The 16,983-nt window shown below is 43.5% G+C and overlaps 1 protein-coding gene across 2 annotated transcripts in view; it reads right to left on the bottom strand.

Annotated features, from left to right (window-relative positions):
• Nucleotides 1–370: 370 nt before the first annotated feature.
• The window catches only part of TOP3B (DNA topoisomerase III beta), an 86,452-nt gene continuing 69,839 nt past the window's right edge, over nucleotides 371–16,983 (bottom strand). For both annotated transcript variants that reach the window (XM_077293423.1, XM_077293424.1), the window contains exons 14-18: nucleotides 12,748–12,876; nucleotides 12,388–12,537; nucleotides 9,673–9,773; nucleotides 7,311–7,512; nucleotides 371–884 (exon numbers count right to left, since the gene is read on the bottom strand). In XM_077293423.1, the coding sequence (XP_077149538.1) occupies nucleotides 415–884; nucleotides 7,311–7,512; nucleotides 9,673–9,773; nucleotides 12,388–12,537; nucleotides 12,748–12,876 (1,052 nt within the window). In that variant the 3' untranslated portion in view covers nucleotides 371–414. The remainder of the gene's footprint in view (nucleotides 885–7,310; nucleotides 7,513–9,672; nucleotides 9,774–12,387; nucleotides 12,538–12,747; nucleotides 12,877–16,983) is intronic.

The following is a 16,983-nucleotide window of genomic DNA, read 5'->3' on the forward strand; positions in this document are numbered from 1 at the left end:
GGAGTGGATGATAAATCCAGAAGTGGTGCATATATTTCTATTATACTTTTCCTCTGTTCCACTGCTGGTTTTGGCTTACAAATATTGAGGTAAAAAACTCACCAAATACGGAATGTGTAAAAGTAGGCTAAGGCTGTGTGCACACTGCATTTTTTATGCGTTCTCGCAGCGTTTTTTTATATCCCAAAACAACCTCATTTGGATAAATAGAAAGGATTCTTAGTTGAAAACATTTCTGCAAAAAAGAACCGCAAACTTCCACGTGTGAATATATCTCAACAGGTATGCATTTCCCAAACCTGTCACAGCAAACAAGTATCAGAATTTGGCAGAAAACCAGACTTATAAGCATTTCTTTCACACATCAGAGTAGTTTTTTAGAACAAGGTTTTATTGAACATGCTGAAAAACATGTTACACAAAGTAAGCTGCCAAGGCAGCCATTTTGTCTTTTGGCTTTTTGGGATTCCCTCTTCGACCTCTACCCCTTCCTCTTCCTTGTTTCCTTCCTTGTCCACCCCTGTGCATAGGATGTCTCATAGTGGCATGTTTGAGCTCTACCAGATCTTGGAAGACATTGTCACAAAATACACAGCCTGTGTGCTGAGTTTGGTCTCCAGGAAGGGGACTCTTTGCTTTATTAAAGTCAACAAGCACAAGAGCAGCATCACACACTTCACAGGTTTCCGCAGCGACTCGCACCCTGTGAGCGTTTTCAAAGAAGTGCACAATGACATTACACTTATTACAGGACATCTTCCATTTAGGACCAGAGGTGGAGTCTAAGACCATCACTCCATTTTCACATTCCACACACTGGGCAATTCCAAGCATGCTCAGGGAGTGCTGGCAGGTTGGATGAGTGCACTCATTGCACCCCATCCCTGTAGAGAGACGAATAGGAAATATACATCAGTATTACAGTTAAAAATCTTTAGAACACCAAAAAAACTATGACAAACACGTTTTATAGATTTACAGTAGTGAATGGTAATGCCAAGCAAATGCACTGGAAAAATCCCAAACATGTAACTATAAAGGGACTGGCTAGCTGCTTATTTCTACAGCTAAGCCAGCTCCCATTCTATGTCTATATATCGAGTTAGCTATTAACTGAGCAGTTGGTGGGCTCTTTTCACACATAGTAGCATGCAAACGCAAGATACACTGGTCTGTGTCAGATATTAACCCTGGAGAAGATGTGCCAAAACTAGTGGTGAGCGCAAGTGCTTGTTACGCTGAGGGTGCTCGCGTAGGCACTGAGTAGCAGGGTGCTCTAGTAATATGTTCACATCCCCACGTTTTGCGGCTGTCAGCCATAAAACATGAGGGATTGCCTGACAAACATGGGCTTTATGTAGGAGTCTTCTGATTACAGGGCTCACTGGTAACTGAAGATCTTCCTTAATCTCCCTAGAGCTGATCATTGGATGCTTCTTTGCCATTCTTGTGCTTCTATGATTTATGCGGATGGTATAACACCTCTTGGTAGAGGTGTTCTAGCACAGAGATGGAATCAGGACTAGTGTCTTTGATCATCTATCCACACCAGGATGTGTTGAGCAGCTGTTGCTAATTTATCCCAAACTAGCTCCCACAATCCCTCTCTCCTGACCATGAATTGTGGCCTATAAATGTAGATATGCAAATTGCCTCTTCTGAGAAAAAGAGGACTTAACTCTATAGCGCCACCTGTTGGAAGTAGCGATCCTACAAGTCACAATCAACCCTTTAACGAGTCGTGCAATATGACTTAGGATAAAAGCCAAATCAGTATCTCAATTCGCAGACACGGTGTTTCGGGCTGTTGGCCCTCGTCAATGCGAAGCATGAGAACTGATTTGGCTAGGTGACTGACGAGGGCCAACAGCCCGAAACACCCTGTCTGCGAATTGAGATACTGATTTGGCTTTTATCCTAAGTCATATTGCACGACTCGTTAAAGGGTTGATTGTGACTTGTAGGATCGCTACTTCCAACAGGTGGCGCTATAGAGTTAAGTCCTCTTTTTCTCAGAAGAGGCAATTTGCATATTTAATTTCCCAGAGGAGCATTGCACAGCGAATAAGCCTCCTTACCTTGACAAGCCAGATGGTATGTCACTCTCCATAAGGAGAAACGTTACCCCTTATAAATTTAGAAACATTGTAAGGGGTGCACTCAGGCATCCCATAAGCAAAGCATCACAGAAGATAAGCATCAAGCAAAAGGCAGTTAATCAGGGCAGGAGACAGATAACCCACATTTTGCTCTCCCTTTTAGCCATGTGCTTTATTTCTAGCCTACTGTGTTCCCTTGCCATCCCCCCCTCCATCATGACTCAAACCCATCAACCCCTCTATACTTCCTTCTCCCATGTACAGCTCCCATGCACTTCTCACCTTCCTGAAAAACCTCAGCCCATCTTGCGCAAACACCACACGAAAAAATTTCGTACAATTCCAAAAACTACTTGCTCTATATCTTCCTACTCCTACTGATTTCGGGGGACATCTCTCCCAACCCCAGTCCACCATCCCCCCAACCTCAACCCCTACCCTACCTCATATCGAAACCATACTAACCTTATATTAATTGCACTCCCTCATCTCTCTCCTTCAATTGTGCCCTCTGGAATCCATGGTCTGTATGTAACAAGCTTCATTTCCTGCACAACTACTTTCTTAACAACTCCCTTAAAGGGAATTTGTCACCAACTTTTTCATATATAAGTTTCGGCCACCCCCATCAGGGGCTTATCTACAGCATTATGAAAAAATAGGTGACAGATTTCCTTTAAAGGGAACCTGTCACCTTCCTCAGGCGTTTGTAACTAAAAGAGCCACCTTGTGCAGCACAAATGCTGCATTCTGACAAGGTGACTCTTTTAGTTATGATGCCTGCACACGCTGAAATAATCATTTATAAAATGGGCCCCCTCTTACCCTGAATCCGCCAGGGAGGCGGGTCTTTCCTTCCTAATCAGATGCAGCACAGCCGTCACTCCGGGCCTGTGCGCGCCGGGCGCCGCCTCCTCTTGCTTCATTATCGTCCCCGACGCCTGCGCATTAAGTTATTTTTTCGGGCGTGCGCAGTTGCGCTGCTCTTTGTACTTACAGCGCAGGCGCCGGGGATGATAATGAAGCAAGAGCAGGCGGCGCCCGGCGCACACAGGCCTGGAGTGACGGCTGTGCTGCGTCTGATTAGGAAGGCAAGACCCGCCTCCCTGGCGGATTCAGGGTAAGAGGGGGCCCATTTTATAGGTGATTATTTCAGCGTGTGCAGGCATCATAACTAAAAGAGTCACCTTGTCAGAATGCAGCATTTGTGCTGCACAAGGTGGCTCTTTTAGTTACAAACGCCTGAGGGGGGTGACAGGTTCCCTTTAATCTGTTGGCCCTCACTGAAACCTGGATCCAGGATTCTGACACTGGCTCCCCTGCTGTCATTTCCCATGGTGGTCTACAATTCTCCCATTCCCCGAGACCCACAACTAGACTCGGCATACTCCTGTCCCCACAATGCACTTTCCAGGTCATCCCCCCCAGTTCCATCACTCTCATTCTCTTCTTTTGAGGTCCACACCATCAGGCTCTACCATCCCCTCTCCCTCAGAGTACCTGTCATATACTGGTCCCCAGGCACACCCACCCACTTCCTGGACCACTTCTCAGCCTGGCTGCCGCATTTCATGTCCTCAGAACTCCCAACCCTTATCCTGTGAGTCTTCAACATCCCAATTAACAGGCCCACTTCCACATCTGCGTCCCAGCTTCTATCACTAACCACTTCTCTTGGCCTCTCACAGCTCTCAATCTCTGAGACACACAAGGACAGTAACACCCTTGACCTGGTCTTTTGTCCGGGCTCTGTTCAATCTCCCACCTAGACAACTTAGAGCTTCCCCTCTCCGACCACAACATTCTCTCCTTCACGCTCACAATTTCTCACCCACCCCAGCACACTCCTACCTACCACACATTCAGAAATCTACATGCCATTAACCCTCATACACTTTCAGACTCCCTACTCTCATCATTGTCCTCAATCTTCTCTTTTTTCCTGTCCTGTTCTGGCTGTACACCACTACAATGACACTCTTAGAAGCACCCTGGACCAAGGAGCGCCCCTCACCCTCAGAACCTCCAAACACAGAGGAAAACAGCCCTGGCTCACATCGCAAACCCGATTTCTCCAGCGATGCTCTAGGAGTGCTGAACACTTATGGAGGAAAACTCGCACACCAGAAGACTTCATAGACTTCAAATTTATGTTAAAAACCTATAACTCTGCCCTTCACCTTGCCAAACAGATCTACTTCACCACCCTGATCTCCTCACTATCCAACAACCCTAAGAAACTTTTTGACAGCTTTCACTCCCTCCTCAGGCCAAAAGCACAAGCCCCTATCACAGACATTTGTGCTGATGACCTGGCCTCCCACTTTATAGAGAAAATGGATAACATCCGTCAGGAAATCCGCTCCCAACCACCAAGTTCAATGACTCCCATCCCTCCCTGCATTTCCCCTCCAGTCTCCTCTCTTCTTCTCATCAGACTACATGAACCACCGACCCCATTCCCTCACACCTCCTCCAGTCTCTCTCCCCAGTCGTCACAACTCGCCTAACTACAATCTTTAATCTCTCCCTCTCTGGCATTTTCCCCTCCTCCTTCAGGCACTATCATTACTCCATTATTAAAGAAACCCGCTCTCAACCCATCCTGCACAAACAACTACAGACCGGTCTCCAATCTCCCCTTCATCTCTAAACTCTTGGAGCGCCTGATATACTCCCGCCTTACCCTTTACATCTCCACTCACTCCTAGACCCTTCACAGTCCGACTTCCGCCCCCTAAATTCGACAGAAACTGCACTCATCAAAGTGACCAATGACCTTCTGACAGCAAAATGTAACAGTGACCACTCTCTGCTCATTCTTCTCGACATTTCTGCAGCTTTCGACACTGTCGACAATCGTCTCCTACTCTCTAGGCTCCAGTCATTAGGTATTAAGGACACTGCTCTCTCCTGGTTCTCTTCCTATCTTTCTGACCGCTCCTTCAGTGTTTTGTTTGCTGCCTCCACTTCATCTCCTCTTCCTCTCGCTGTCGGGGTACCTCAGGACTCAGTCCTAGGCCCCCATGTCTTCTCTCTCTACAATGCCCTAATTGGACAGACCATCAGCAAATTTGGCTTTCAGTACCATCTTTATGCTGATGACACACAACTATGCATGTCATCCCCTGACCTTACCCCTGCAGTACTACAGAACGCCAGTGACTGTCTGTCCGCAGTCTCCAACATCATGTCTGCTCTCTATCTGAAACTCAACCTCTCCAAAACTGAACTTCTTCTGCTCCCGCCATCTACTAACCTCCCTAAATCTGACATTTCCCTCTCTGTGGGTGGCACCATAATAACACCCCGGCAGCAGGTGCGCTGTCTGGGTGTTATGTTTGACTCTCGGATCTCTCCTTCACATCCGGTATACAATCTCTTGCTCGCTCTTGCCGTTTACACCTAAAGAACATCTCTACAATCCGCCCTTTTCTCACCATGTAAACAAAAAAAACCCCTCACTGTCGCCTTGATCCACTCCCGCCTGGAGTACTGCAATGGCAATTATTTGGCCTCCCCCTTACTCGACTTTCTCCTCTCCAGTCCATCCTTAATGCAGCAGCCAGGGTTCTCTATCTAGCTAACCGGTATTCAGACGTGTCCGCTCTTCTCCAGTCATTACACTGGCTGCCCATCCATTATAGAATCCAATTCAAAATACTTGTTCTCACCCACAAAGCTCTCCACAGTGCAGCACACCCATACATCTCCTCCCTGCAAACGACTTTCGTCTAACCTCTAATCCGTACCTCCCACTCCCGACTCCCAAGACTTCTCCCGTGCTGCACCAATCCTCTGGAATGCTCTACCCCAAGATATTGGGACCATCCACAACTTGCATAGTTTTAGGCGCTCCCTCAAACACATTTGTTCAGAGCGTTCCGTAATCAAAGTCATTTTATGTGTAAGTGTGTGTGTAGCCCATTCACTACTTCCATCTACCCCCACCCCCTGAAGATGGCTGGACCTTCATTGTAAATACACACCTGTAATTTATATCTCCCCCACCTCATTGTAGATTGTAAGCTCTCACGAGCAGCAGGTTCGTCTTATTTTGCTTTAATTATTGTATTGTTAATGCTGTTACTTATGACTGTTGTGTTTGAAACTGTTAAACTATAAAGCGCTGCAGAATATGTTGGCGCTAAATAAACATTATTATTATTATAATTTCTTTTCTTGCTACATGTTTTGCGTTTTGTTTGCCACTCTAAGAGCATTTGGCATCTTTTTAGCTGAGCAGTCAATTATTTTCTGCACTTCTTTATATGTTTTCCTCTCTTGAATCAATTTCTTGATCAAAGTTGTTTCTCCTTCGGTACAATGTTGGGAACAATTCATTTTACTCACTAAACCTACTAACACCAGCAGGAATATTTGCTGTCCTCCTCTTTAAATAAGGTCCATAATTGACACCTGTTACTCACTAACTGAACTCAGCACTGCTGTTAATTAGAACACCCCCTTTCATTAAATGAGTCAATTACACCCAGTCAGCAGCGTGCATGTCATGACTTGATGTTGTTGGTTGCCCATTACTCGGCTACAACTAGTCATGCATTTTTTCCCCATTTTGTATGATCTTTTCTGCCAAAAATAGTAATTAAACTGCTATTATTTTGCAAAAAACTGTAAGTTAGATTAGTAGCTTGAATAATTTAAAAATTCATGCACACTAACAATTTACTTTTAGCTGAACCATCCCTTCAAACCATACAATTCAGTTTATGTTCAGTCACCACCAATGCACAGGCATTGACTCTACTCTTACTAACTGCTTACAAATATCTATGTAGTATTCTCCCTTTAAATCTTTCAATGGTAGCTGCAGGCGGCCATAATTCTATTTTTTCATTTCTTATGCTAAGCAAAGAAACGAGGAGTTCCAACCCAAAACAGAGCAAGGACTAGAGCACTGTTTATCAGGAGACACTCTTATTGGGGGTCACAAGCACTCGGAAATAATTTGGTATATTTCGTACATGTTCTAATCTGCAGATTCTACCAAGGAAATGTCACAGGTTTGTATTTAAATATGTAAAAAAAAAAAACAGTGTTGAAGTGCACGTAAAATCACGTTGGCACCGAAGACCATGTCAATTTTTTCACTGGATCCTAAATGTAAAAGCTGACACTTACATTAGAACATGCCTAGCATAAATTACATATAAGATGGAATAAAAGTGATAACTTGATCTGTGGACAAACCTTTTTTCATGTCCCTGAAAGGCGCATGGTTGTAACAATATGGGCACAAGGGATAGCTCTTCCCCCGCGAACCTGATGACCACAGCACAAGTTCAAAGTCATCCAGTGGGCAGCGCAACTCCTTGTACAACTTGATGGTCCCATTTTGGGGCAAGCTATACGTCTCATCACAGTGTGAGCAGTGCAGTCGGCTGGGTTTAGCCTGGTGACAAACACAAATTCTTAAAATGGATAAAACGAATGAGTTGAAATATCACAAATAATGCAAAATATTACATACTACATTATGCTTCAGATGTAAGACTCCAGCGATGTATCACTTTACTGGGCTGCTTGCTGTAATTTTGATAAAATCACTGTTTTATCTTCTGCAAATCTACCAGTTCTCTGAATGGTGAGCCCTGTATCGCCCCACCCACACCATTGATTGGCAGCTTTCAATGTGCACTGCCCATAGGAAAAAAGTTGCCAATCAGTGGTGTGGCCAGGGTTACACAGTGCTCATGAACATGAAGGACTACAGAGCAGTCCTCTAGTGATAATCTCCTGCTGGTAAATCAGTGGTTTATCAAAACTACAGCAACCAGCCCATTAAGTGACATCACTAGAACAGGTGTCACAGGGATACCGTGATAGAGAGGTCAGAGAATCGCAGCGTCTGACTACACGTGCACCTGCAATAGATGGATCTTCTTTCTCTTCCAGTTAGCTGTACAGATTTTACTTGCTCTGTTGTTGCAAGGGTTAAACATTTGTTTGTCTCCTACAGCTCTCCTTCCTGACTTATCTCAGCTGTTCTGAGTTCACCATTCCCCTCTGGTATAAATGCTCGCCTCTTAATTTGGTAAGTTGCCAGTGATAGCTTGCTATACCTTAGATTTGGATTGGGAGCTGTGAGCAGTGGAAAGAGAAGCTGTTTAGGAGTGGTCTCTGGAGATCGCGGTTTGGAAGTTTGTTTGGTGTTATCCTTCTCCTTATCTCCCTTTTTTTTGCCTCACCGTTCCTCTTCCATTCCATACCATTCCTTAGTCTGGGTGCGCTGAGAGTGATTGCTGTTGTCTTGACCCTTGTCTGTCTCCCTTTGTGTCTGTATTATAGAGCAGGAATAGCGTTTCTGCTGCTCCATGCACTAGCCAGAGCTGTGCTTAGGGCTATACAGGGATTAGGAACGTGATCGCTGCATGGGGCCAAAAGAACCCGTCTAGGCACATCAGGGTTGCGCAGGGCAAGATTCAGGGGTGCCCCTTTAATGTTTCCCTAGTTGCAGTGCTTCCTTCCCATTCGTCTCGTTGTACACCATCTGGCTCCTTAGTAGAGTGTGGCACAGGGTCTCTGTCGCTACATCATGCTGCTCAACAGACTGGATGGCAATATCCCGATGACAGATTCATGTACTGGAAAACGGGGGGAAAAAATCCAAGTGCGGTGAAATTGCAAAAAAAAGTGCAATTCCACAGTTGTGTTTTTTTTTGTTTTTTTTTAACTATGTTCACTAAAACTGACCTGCCATTATGATTCTCCAGGTCATTACGAGATCACAGACACCAAAAATGTAAAGGTTCTTTTTTTATTTAAGTGGTGAAAAAAAAAATCCACTATTTGTTAAAAAACAAACAAACAACAAAACACGCCAAATTCTAAGACCTGTAGCATCTCCATTTTTCGTGATCTGGGTGAGGGCTTATTTTTTGAGTGCGGAGCTGACGTTTTTATTGATACCATTTTGGTGTAGATACGATCTTTTGATCATCCGTTATTGCATTTTATTGCAATGTAGCGGTGACCAAAAACAACATAATTCTGGAGTTTTTACATTTTTTTTCTCATTACGCCGTTTAGCGATCAGGTTAATTCTTTTTTTATATTGATAGATCAGGCGATTCTGAATGTGGCGATACCAAATATGTGTTTATTGTTTTATTGTGACAGGGGGGTGATTTGAACTTTTCTATATTTAAAAAAAAATATTTTTAACTTTTTTTTTACTTTTTGCATGCTTCAATAGTCTCCATGGGAAACTAGAAGCTGCAGTACTTTCATCGCCTCTGCTACACACAGGCAATGATCAGATCACCTGTGTGTAGCAGAAATGCTCAATTGCTATGAGCGCTGACCACAGGGCAGCGCTCACAGCAATATGGCAATGGCAACCATAGAGATCTGCTGCAGACCTCTGGTATAGTGGATGAATACATGTACCGTAAATGTATATACAAATGCTAAAAAGAACCTTACTAAAATAATACAACAAGTAGAAATATAATTTGATACCGTAACGCCTGCAGTAGTCATCATGTAAGTAGAACTTCTGTGAGTCTTTTCTCGCATAAGAAACAATGGTAATATAAAGTTACATACATACCTGAATATACTTCATAAAGCGATGACATTTCCCACAGCGAGACAGTGGTTTGCCAGTGGCAGCCAGAGGTGAGAAGGACACTTCCATTAATTCATCCATACCTGAAATAAATGGGCTCAAAAGTTATTTTATACTGTAATCACCACCTAAAAGGGTAACTGCAACCAAATGAATACATGATATGCCATAACTGGGTGGTTGTGCAACAGAAGACGGCCAGTGGTTGAATCCTGGTCTCCATACAGTTGGGAGTGCAAATGTTTGCACTGTACAGTAGAAGGAATTGTTCTCATAGATAGGAAAACCAGCTATGTTCAGAATTTTCAATCAAAATGTAAAAAATCTACATACAAGTAATTTAGACACTTTGGCAAAAATAATTTAATTACAGGAGCTGCAGCCGTATTTCTTGTACCTTGATGTAGCTTTCAACTAATACTAAAGTGAGTTTTACCCTCAGTTGCTGATAAGATAATTCAATGTTAAGCACCAATATCACCGCACTAAATGGTCGCCTTTGCAAAAATTAATTCTAAAATGTAAAAAAATAATTTTGCCGAGTTTTGGTTATTTTAACTATTGATTTACTAGAATATTGCCATTTGTTATGTGGACATTGTCGTAGATTTCTTGGACACTGATAATTTGTCTGTAACAGGACAAAACATAAGAATAGTAAAATTTACAGCCGTCTGTGCATAGCCAAGCTTGGTATTATGCTGGCAAAAAACACAAGAGGATTTTGTAGTACTTTTCTTCAACAACGGTCTCGAAAGCTATTTTTTTAATGAAATAATTCTCATTAACACTTAAAATATTCCAAAGTTATATAAAATAGTTCTCCTAAAGAGATTTGCATTCTGTACTACAGAAACTTTCTGCTATAAGCTGCAGAAGTTATAAAAAAACAAACAAAAGAACTTACCATCCAAGGTCCTGCGCTTTGTCGCAACCGTTGCCCTAGAGTCTGTTTGTCTGCAGCCCATCAGTGAGTTCAGCAACTAGTGCCGTCTACACAGGAAGAGAAGCTGAGCTCAGTGATTAACTGCAGCGCTGAAAACAAACAGTAGGAGTGGCGGAGACTCAGTGATGGACCTAGGGGGTGTCAGTAATACTTAGTTTGTTATAACAATTGAAACTTATAGCAGAGAGATTCCTGAAAGTGGACAATCCCTGTAAAGTAATAAGTCCACATGAAAGCAGGTCAAAAAAGGAGCAGGATGCACACACAAATCACAATATGAAGGCGCACTGCGGCAGGAAATACACATGCTGATTTTTATGCATTTTGAGCTGCTGATTTTTTTTCCTGGAAGAGAGAAGTGAATTCAACAGAAAGGTGAAGTAAATCTATATTTCTCTTGTGTATGTGTGACTGCAGCTTAAAAGAGGAGTGGGGCAATATGTGCCACACCTGAAGCCAAAATGTCCAAAATACACACCTGTAATGGTAAATCATTTCCACCCTGTCAGGTAATAATCTTGTTTTTGCTTTGATTTCTTTTTCTCTACTGTTTTTTTTTTCTAAGAGTCCAAGGCAAAGTGATATCTAAAATATATTACTGAAAATTTTGTTTTGGACATTTCTGAATATCGTTTCCATTATTTTGAATAGAGTTGTAAATGAATGGGACAGTTGCACAATTTTCTGCAACAAAATCTGCAGCATGTGAATTCACTCTAATAAAGTAATCACATCTTATGCTGGTTGTAACAACATACAGCTGTTAGCAAAACACTCCCATCTTCTCCCTAAGGGTACGCTCACACTGGCGTATAACCTGTTTGACTGCTCTCTGTTGTTTTATCGGATGGCGCTCGGCCCAAGGTTATACTATGGTGCAGTGCAGATCTGCAATTTTCTTCTCATGCCCATTCGGCATGAGGAAACAATCGCAGCATGCTGCGGGTCCATCCGATGATCCCATCCATACAAGTCTATGAGTGTGTGTAAAACATCGGACTGCCTCAGATGTCATCTGAGTGCAGTCCAACATCCGCGGACACAGAGAATGGAGAAGATGGAGAAATTAAGTTCTCCATATCAGATCACACTAAGGTGACATTCGGATCAAACTCCGACAGAGATTGAGCTGAGTGTCATTATCATAATTGGCCCAATTCTCTCATATGAGAGAATCAACGGCCGTATGACTTCCCCTGAAATCTGCCTTTAGACTTTCAGAAATTGGATGGTCGGTCGATATTTATCTAATCTGTCTCTTAAGCCTTTCTGTATAGAACTAGAGACAGCAATGTCCAAAACCTAACTATAAGTATTAGGCTACTTTCACACTAGCGTCGTGCCGACGCAACGACGCTAGCGTTGAAAGCGCCGCACAACGAGGGCAGCGGATGCAGTTTTTCAACGCATCCGCTGCCCATTGTAAGGTCCGGGGAGGAGGGGCGGAGTTCCGGCAGCGCATGCGCAGTCGGAAATGGCGGACACGACGCACAAAAAAACGTTACATGTAGCGTTTTTTTGTGCCGACGGTCCGCCAAAACACGACGCATCCGTCGCACGACGGATGCGATGTGTGGCAATCCGTCGCAATGCGTCGCTAGTGCAAGTCAATGGAGAAAAAACGCATCCTGCAAGCACTTTTGCAGGATGCGTTTTTTCTCCAAAACGACGCATTGCGACAGAGGCCAAACGATGCTAGTGTGAAAGTAGCCTTACTATGAAAAAACACATCTGCGTGACTGAAATCTCACCTGCGATAGAATCCACAAAATAGTGAAACTTTCTCTTGAAGATATCTAGAGTGTGTTCCAGGACCTGATGGAAATGTACTTTCCCCTGTGCGATCAGGTTAAGTTGCTTTTCAACTGCACTGCGAATAGTGGGTAAAACCAGCTCAGGATCTAAAAGATGGAAAGAAACAATGAAAACCAGAAATACAAATATTACTTGCAGCTGATACTAATTACATGGTGGACCATTTAGAATATATAGCTGTAAGATACTGGATTGATAATGAATATAGACAGCTGGCGGTGAACATCCTCTCCCAACAACCACCGGTATATTTCCAGCAGCACTGTGGGCACTGGAGACATGTATTTTGTACTTACCTATCTTATAATAGCCATGTACTAAGACAATGCCCAAGCTGGTGGGCTTCAGTCTGCGGCCACTCTCTACTGTGACATAATTACGCTGGCAGATATTATTGATGTGCACTGGGATACTTGCATCCGTACCTAATGGGCAAAACATAGTACATGATTACTTGTAGAAGATACAGCTAAAGTATCAAAGTTAACTAATAATATCTGGTTGGACTGTTGATTAAGAGTTTGCACTCCAGGCCTCAATGACTCTTGAATCTTACCAGCAGATGAGGGCATCACCAGTTTGTAAAGGAAACCGGTTCAATTGGATGAAAGGCTCCCATACACATTATACTAATGGTGGCCGAACCCGGCAACTGATTGTCCGGGAACATGTTGATTGGACATGTCTGGTTTTGGAATGCAAATGGCTTTTTTCTTCGGGAGATAAGCCGACTACAGAAATGTATGTGGCAGCTTTCTCATAGAGGACACAGGAGTGCTTGGTCGAACGAGTGCTCCAGTGTATGGGAAAGATGCAATTTGTTGCCATCTTTTCAGTTAACCATTAAAAGGTATCAACCACTGAGGACTCTCAGTTCTAAATATTTTTCCAGTGTATGGGAAGACTGTAAAATGGCTATCGTCTTAATGGTCGGTTGAAACATTGTTTGCCTAAAAGTTATCCAATGTGTATGGAAGTCTTTAAGATGCCTACTGGCATTTGATCTTCTACACACCTCAGAGCAATGCTTGTTATGCCTGCACTTGTGCAGGAAGATGCTAAAATGTGCTATCCTTTCCCTTGCAATATAATATCTGACAAAGAAGAATCAAAAGCCAGAAAAAAAAGTATTATTCCTAGCCAGTTTAAATGTTAAAAACTATGGACAGCCTTTCAAATAAAAAACAATGTTTTTACATACGTATGTCAGTAGTTAAAATTAGTTAATAAAACTGAACATTTCTTCATTCCTTTTCTTACTAATGTGTAGTTTGCAGCCTGATCTCAGTTTCATATTTTTCTCTTGTGTGAATGTTTTCTCCCAGTAATACAGGCTGGATGTGAGGTCTAGTGTATCTGTGTCCTCACTTGCTTTCATGCATCTGCAGAGCCCCAGGACTGTATTTATTCTCTCCTTTTCTATGGCCACTTCTCTCTGACATGTCTGAGATACTTTCTCACCTCTCCACTGCAGATCTGTGTACAACCCCAGCTCCCTACCGCCTACTATCTCTAAGGCTGGGGTCAAGACCTAACATATAAAAATACGGTCCGTTTTTTATGGCCAAGATACGCAGAAAAGTTCCTGAACAGTGATCCATATTCAATGCGAGGATACAATTTTTTTTCTCCAAAAAGTACCCGTGTGTCATCCGTACGGCTCGCCGGCTTGCAAAATGGACATATACTGTATTATGGATCCATGGGCTCAAATATTCGTGAAAACATACAGTCATATATGTATGTATATATATCTATAATCGTCTAAGGGGTACTTCCGTCTTTCTGTCTGTCCTTCTGTCGGCAACTTCCGTCACGGTTATTCATTCGCTGATTGGTCTCGCCAGCTGCCTGTCATGGCTGCCGCGACCAATCAGCGACGGGCACAGTCCGATTAGTCCCTCCCTACTCCCCTGCAGTCAGTGCCGGGCGGCCGCTCCATTACTCCCCGCAGTCACGGCTCACACAGAGTTAATGCCAGCGGTAACGGACCGCGTAATGCCACGGGTAACTCACTCCGTTACCGCCCCTATTAACCCTGTGTGACCAAGTTTTTACTATTGACGCTGCCTATGCAGCGTCAATAGTAAAAGGATCTAATGTTAAAAATAATAATAATTAAAAAAAATCATTATATACTCACCTTCCGCCGCCTTTCCCGCTCCTCGCCACCCTCCAGTAACCGCTCTGTGCAAGCGGCAGGTTCCGGTAGCAAGGATCGTATGGCAGAAGGACCTGCCATGACGTCACGGTCATGTGACCGCGACGTCATCACACCCTGGGACCGGAAGCTGCCGCCTGTACCGCGCACAGGCGACAGAACTACAAGTATGGTGAGTATGTTAGAACTACAAGTGGCCCTCGGATCGGAAGGTGAGTATGTTTATTTTTTAACCTGTGACATACGTGGCTGGGCAATCCACTACGTAGCTAGGCAATATACTACGTGGCTGGGCAATATAGTACGTGGCTGGGCAATATACTACGTGGCTCTGTGCTGTATACTACGTCGCTGTGCAATATACTACATGGCTCTGTGCTGTATACTACGTCACTGGGCAATATACTATGTGGCTGTGCAATATACTACGTCACTGGGCAATATACTACGTAACTGGGCAATATACTACGTGGCTGTATACTACGTCACTGGGCAATATACTACGTGGCTCTGTGCTGTATACTACGTAACTGGGCAATACACTACGTGGCTCTGTGCTGTATACTACGTAACTGGGCAATATACTACGTCACTGGGCAATATACTACGTCACTGGGCAATATACTACGTGGCTCTGTGCTGTATACTACTTCACTGGGCAATATACTACGTGGCTCTGTGCTGTATACTACGTAACTGGGCAATATACTACGTGGCTCTGTGCTGTATACTACGTAACTGGGCAATATACTACGTAACTGGGCAATATACTACGTCACTGGGCAATATACTACGTCACTGGGCAATATACTACGTCACTGGGCAATATACTACGTGGCTCTGTGCTGTATACTACGTAACTGAGCAATATACTACGTCACTGGGCAATATACTACGTGGCTCTGTGCTGTATACTACGTAACTGGGCAATATACTACGTCACTGGGCAATATACTACGTAACTGGGCAATACACTACGTGGCTGTGCAATATACTACGTAACTGGGGAATATACTACGTGGTTGTGCAATATACTACGGCACTGGGCAATATACTACGTCGCTGGGCAATATACTACGTGGCTGGGCAATATACTACGTCACTGGGCAATATACTACGTCACTGGGCAATATACTACGTCACTGGGCAATATACTACGTCACTGGGCAATATACTACGTGGACATGCATATTCTAGAATACCCGATGCGTTAGAATCGGGCCACCATCTAGTATGTATATATAAATATATATATATATATCAGTGAGACACACACACACATATATATATATATATATATATATGGTATATATATATATATATATATATATATATATATATATATATATATATATTTATATTTATATTTCATACAGCGCTAGATAGCATAATAGCCGGTAATTCAATTGCCGGCTTTTGCTATCTCCTTATCAAACCCGACAGGATATGAGACATTTTTTACATACAGTAAACCATTTCATATCCCTTATTTTATTACATATTCCTGACTAATAATGTCAGTAGTGTTGTGCAAAATTTGGGAGCTCTAGGTGTTAAAATAAAGGGTTAAATCACGGAAAAAACTGGCGTGGGCTCCCGCGCAATTTTCTCCGCCAGAGTGGGAAAGCCGGTGACTGAGGGCAGATATTAATAGCCTAGAGAGGGACCATGGTTATTGGCCGCCCCGGCTAAAAACATCTGCCCCCAGCCACCCCAGAAAAGACACATCTGTAAGATGCGCAAGTCAACGAATTACCGGCTTTTAAGCTATCTAGCTCTGTATTAAATAAACTAGATGTTTCCAGCCAGCTAACGCTCGGCACGCTCATTGCTATCTAATTAACGCTGCTAGTAATTAAACTAAAGTAAATAATGACAACATTCAATAGCGCTTACACAGGTGGTAAATTAACTTAAAATGAAGTTAATAATAATAATCATTAAAAATCTGAATAATACTAATAATACATTTTAGTCACAGTGTAAAATCAAAAGCAAACTGGATTTGTGTGGTAATGTGTGGGGACAGAGCCTCGTGTGGTAATGTGTGGGGACAGAGCCTCGTGTGGTAATGTGGAGGGACGGAGCCTCGTGTGGTAATGTGTGGGGACGGAGCCTCGTGTGGTAATGTGTGGGGACGCAGCCTCGTGTGGTAATGTGTGGGGACGGAGCCTCGTGTGGTAATGTGGGGGGGGCGGGATTGTGTGTGGTAATGTGGTGGGAGGCGGGATAATGTGTGGTGAAGTGGGGGGTGGGATTATCTGTGGTAATGTGGTGGGGGCGGGATTATGTGTGGTGATGTGGTGGGGGCGGGATTATGTGTGGTAATGTGGTGGGGGCGGGATTATGTGTGGTGATGTGGTGGGGGCGG

The sequence above is a fragment of the Ranitomeya variabilis genome, chromosome 1, assembly GCF_051348905.1.
Source record: "Ranitomeya variabilis isolate aRanVar5 chromosome 1, aRanVar5.hap1, whole genome shotgun sequence".
Classification (NCBI taxonomy): Eukaryota; Metazoa; Chordata; class Amphibia; order Anura; family Dendrobatidae; genus Ranitomeya; species Ranitomeya variabilis.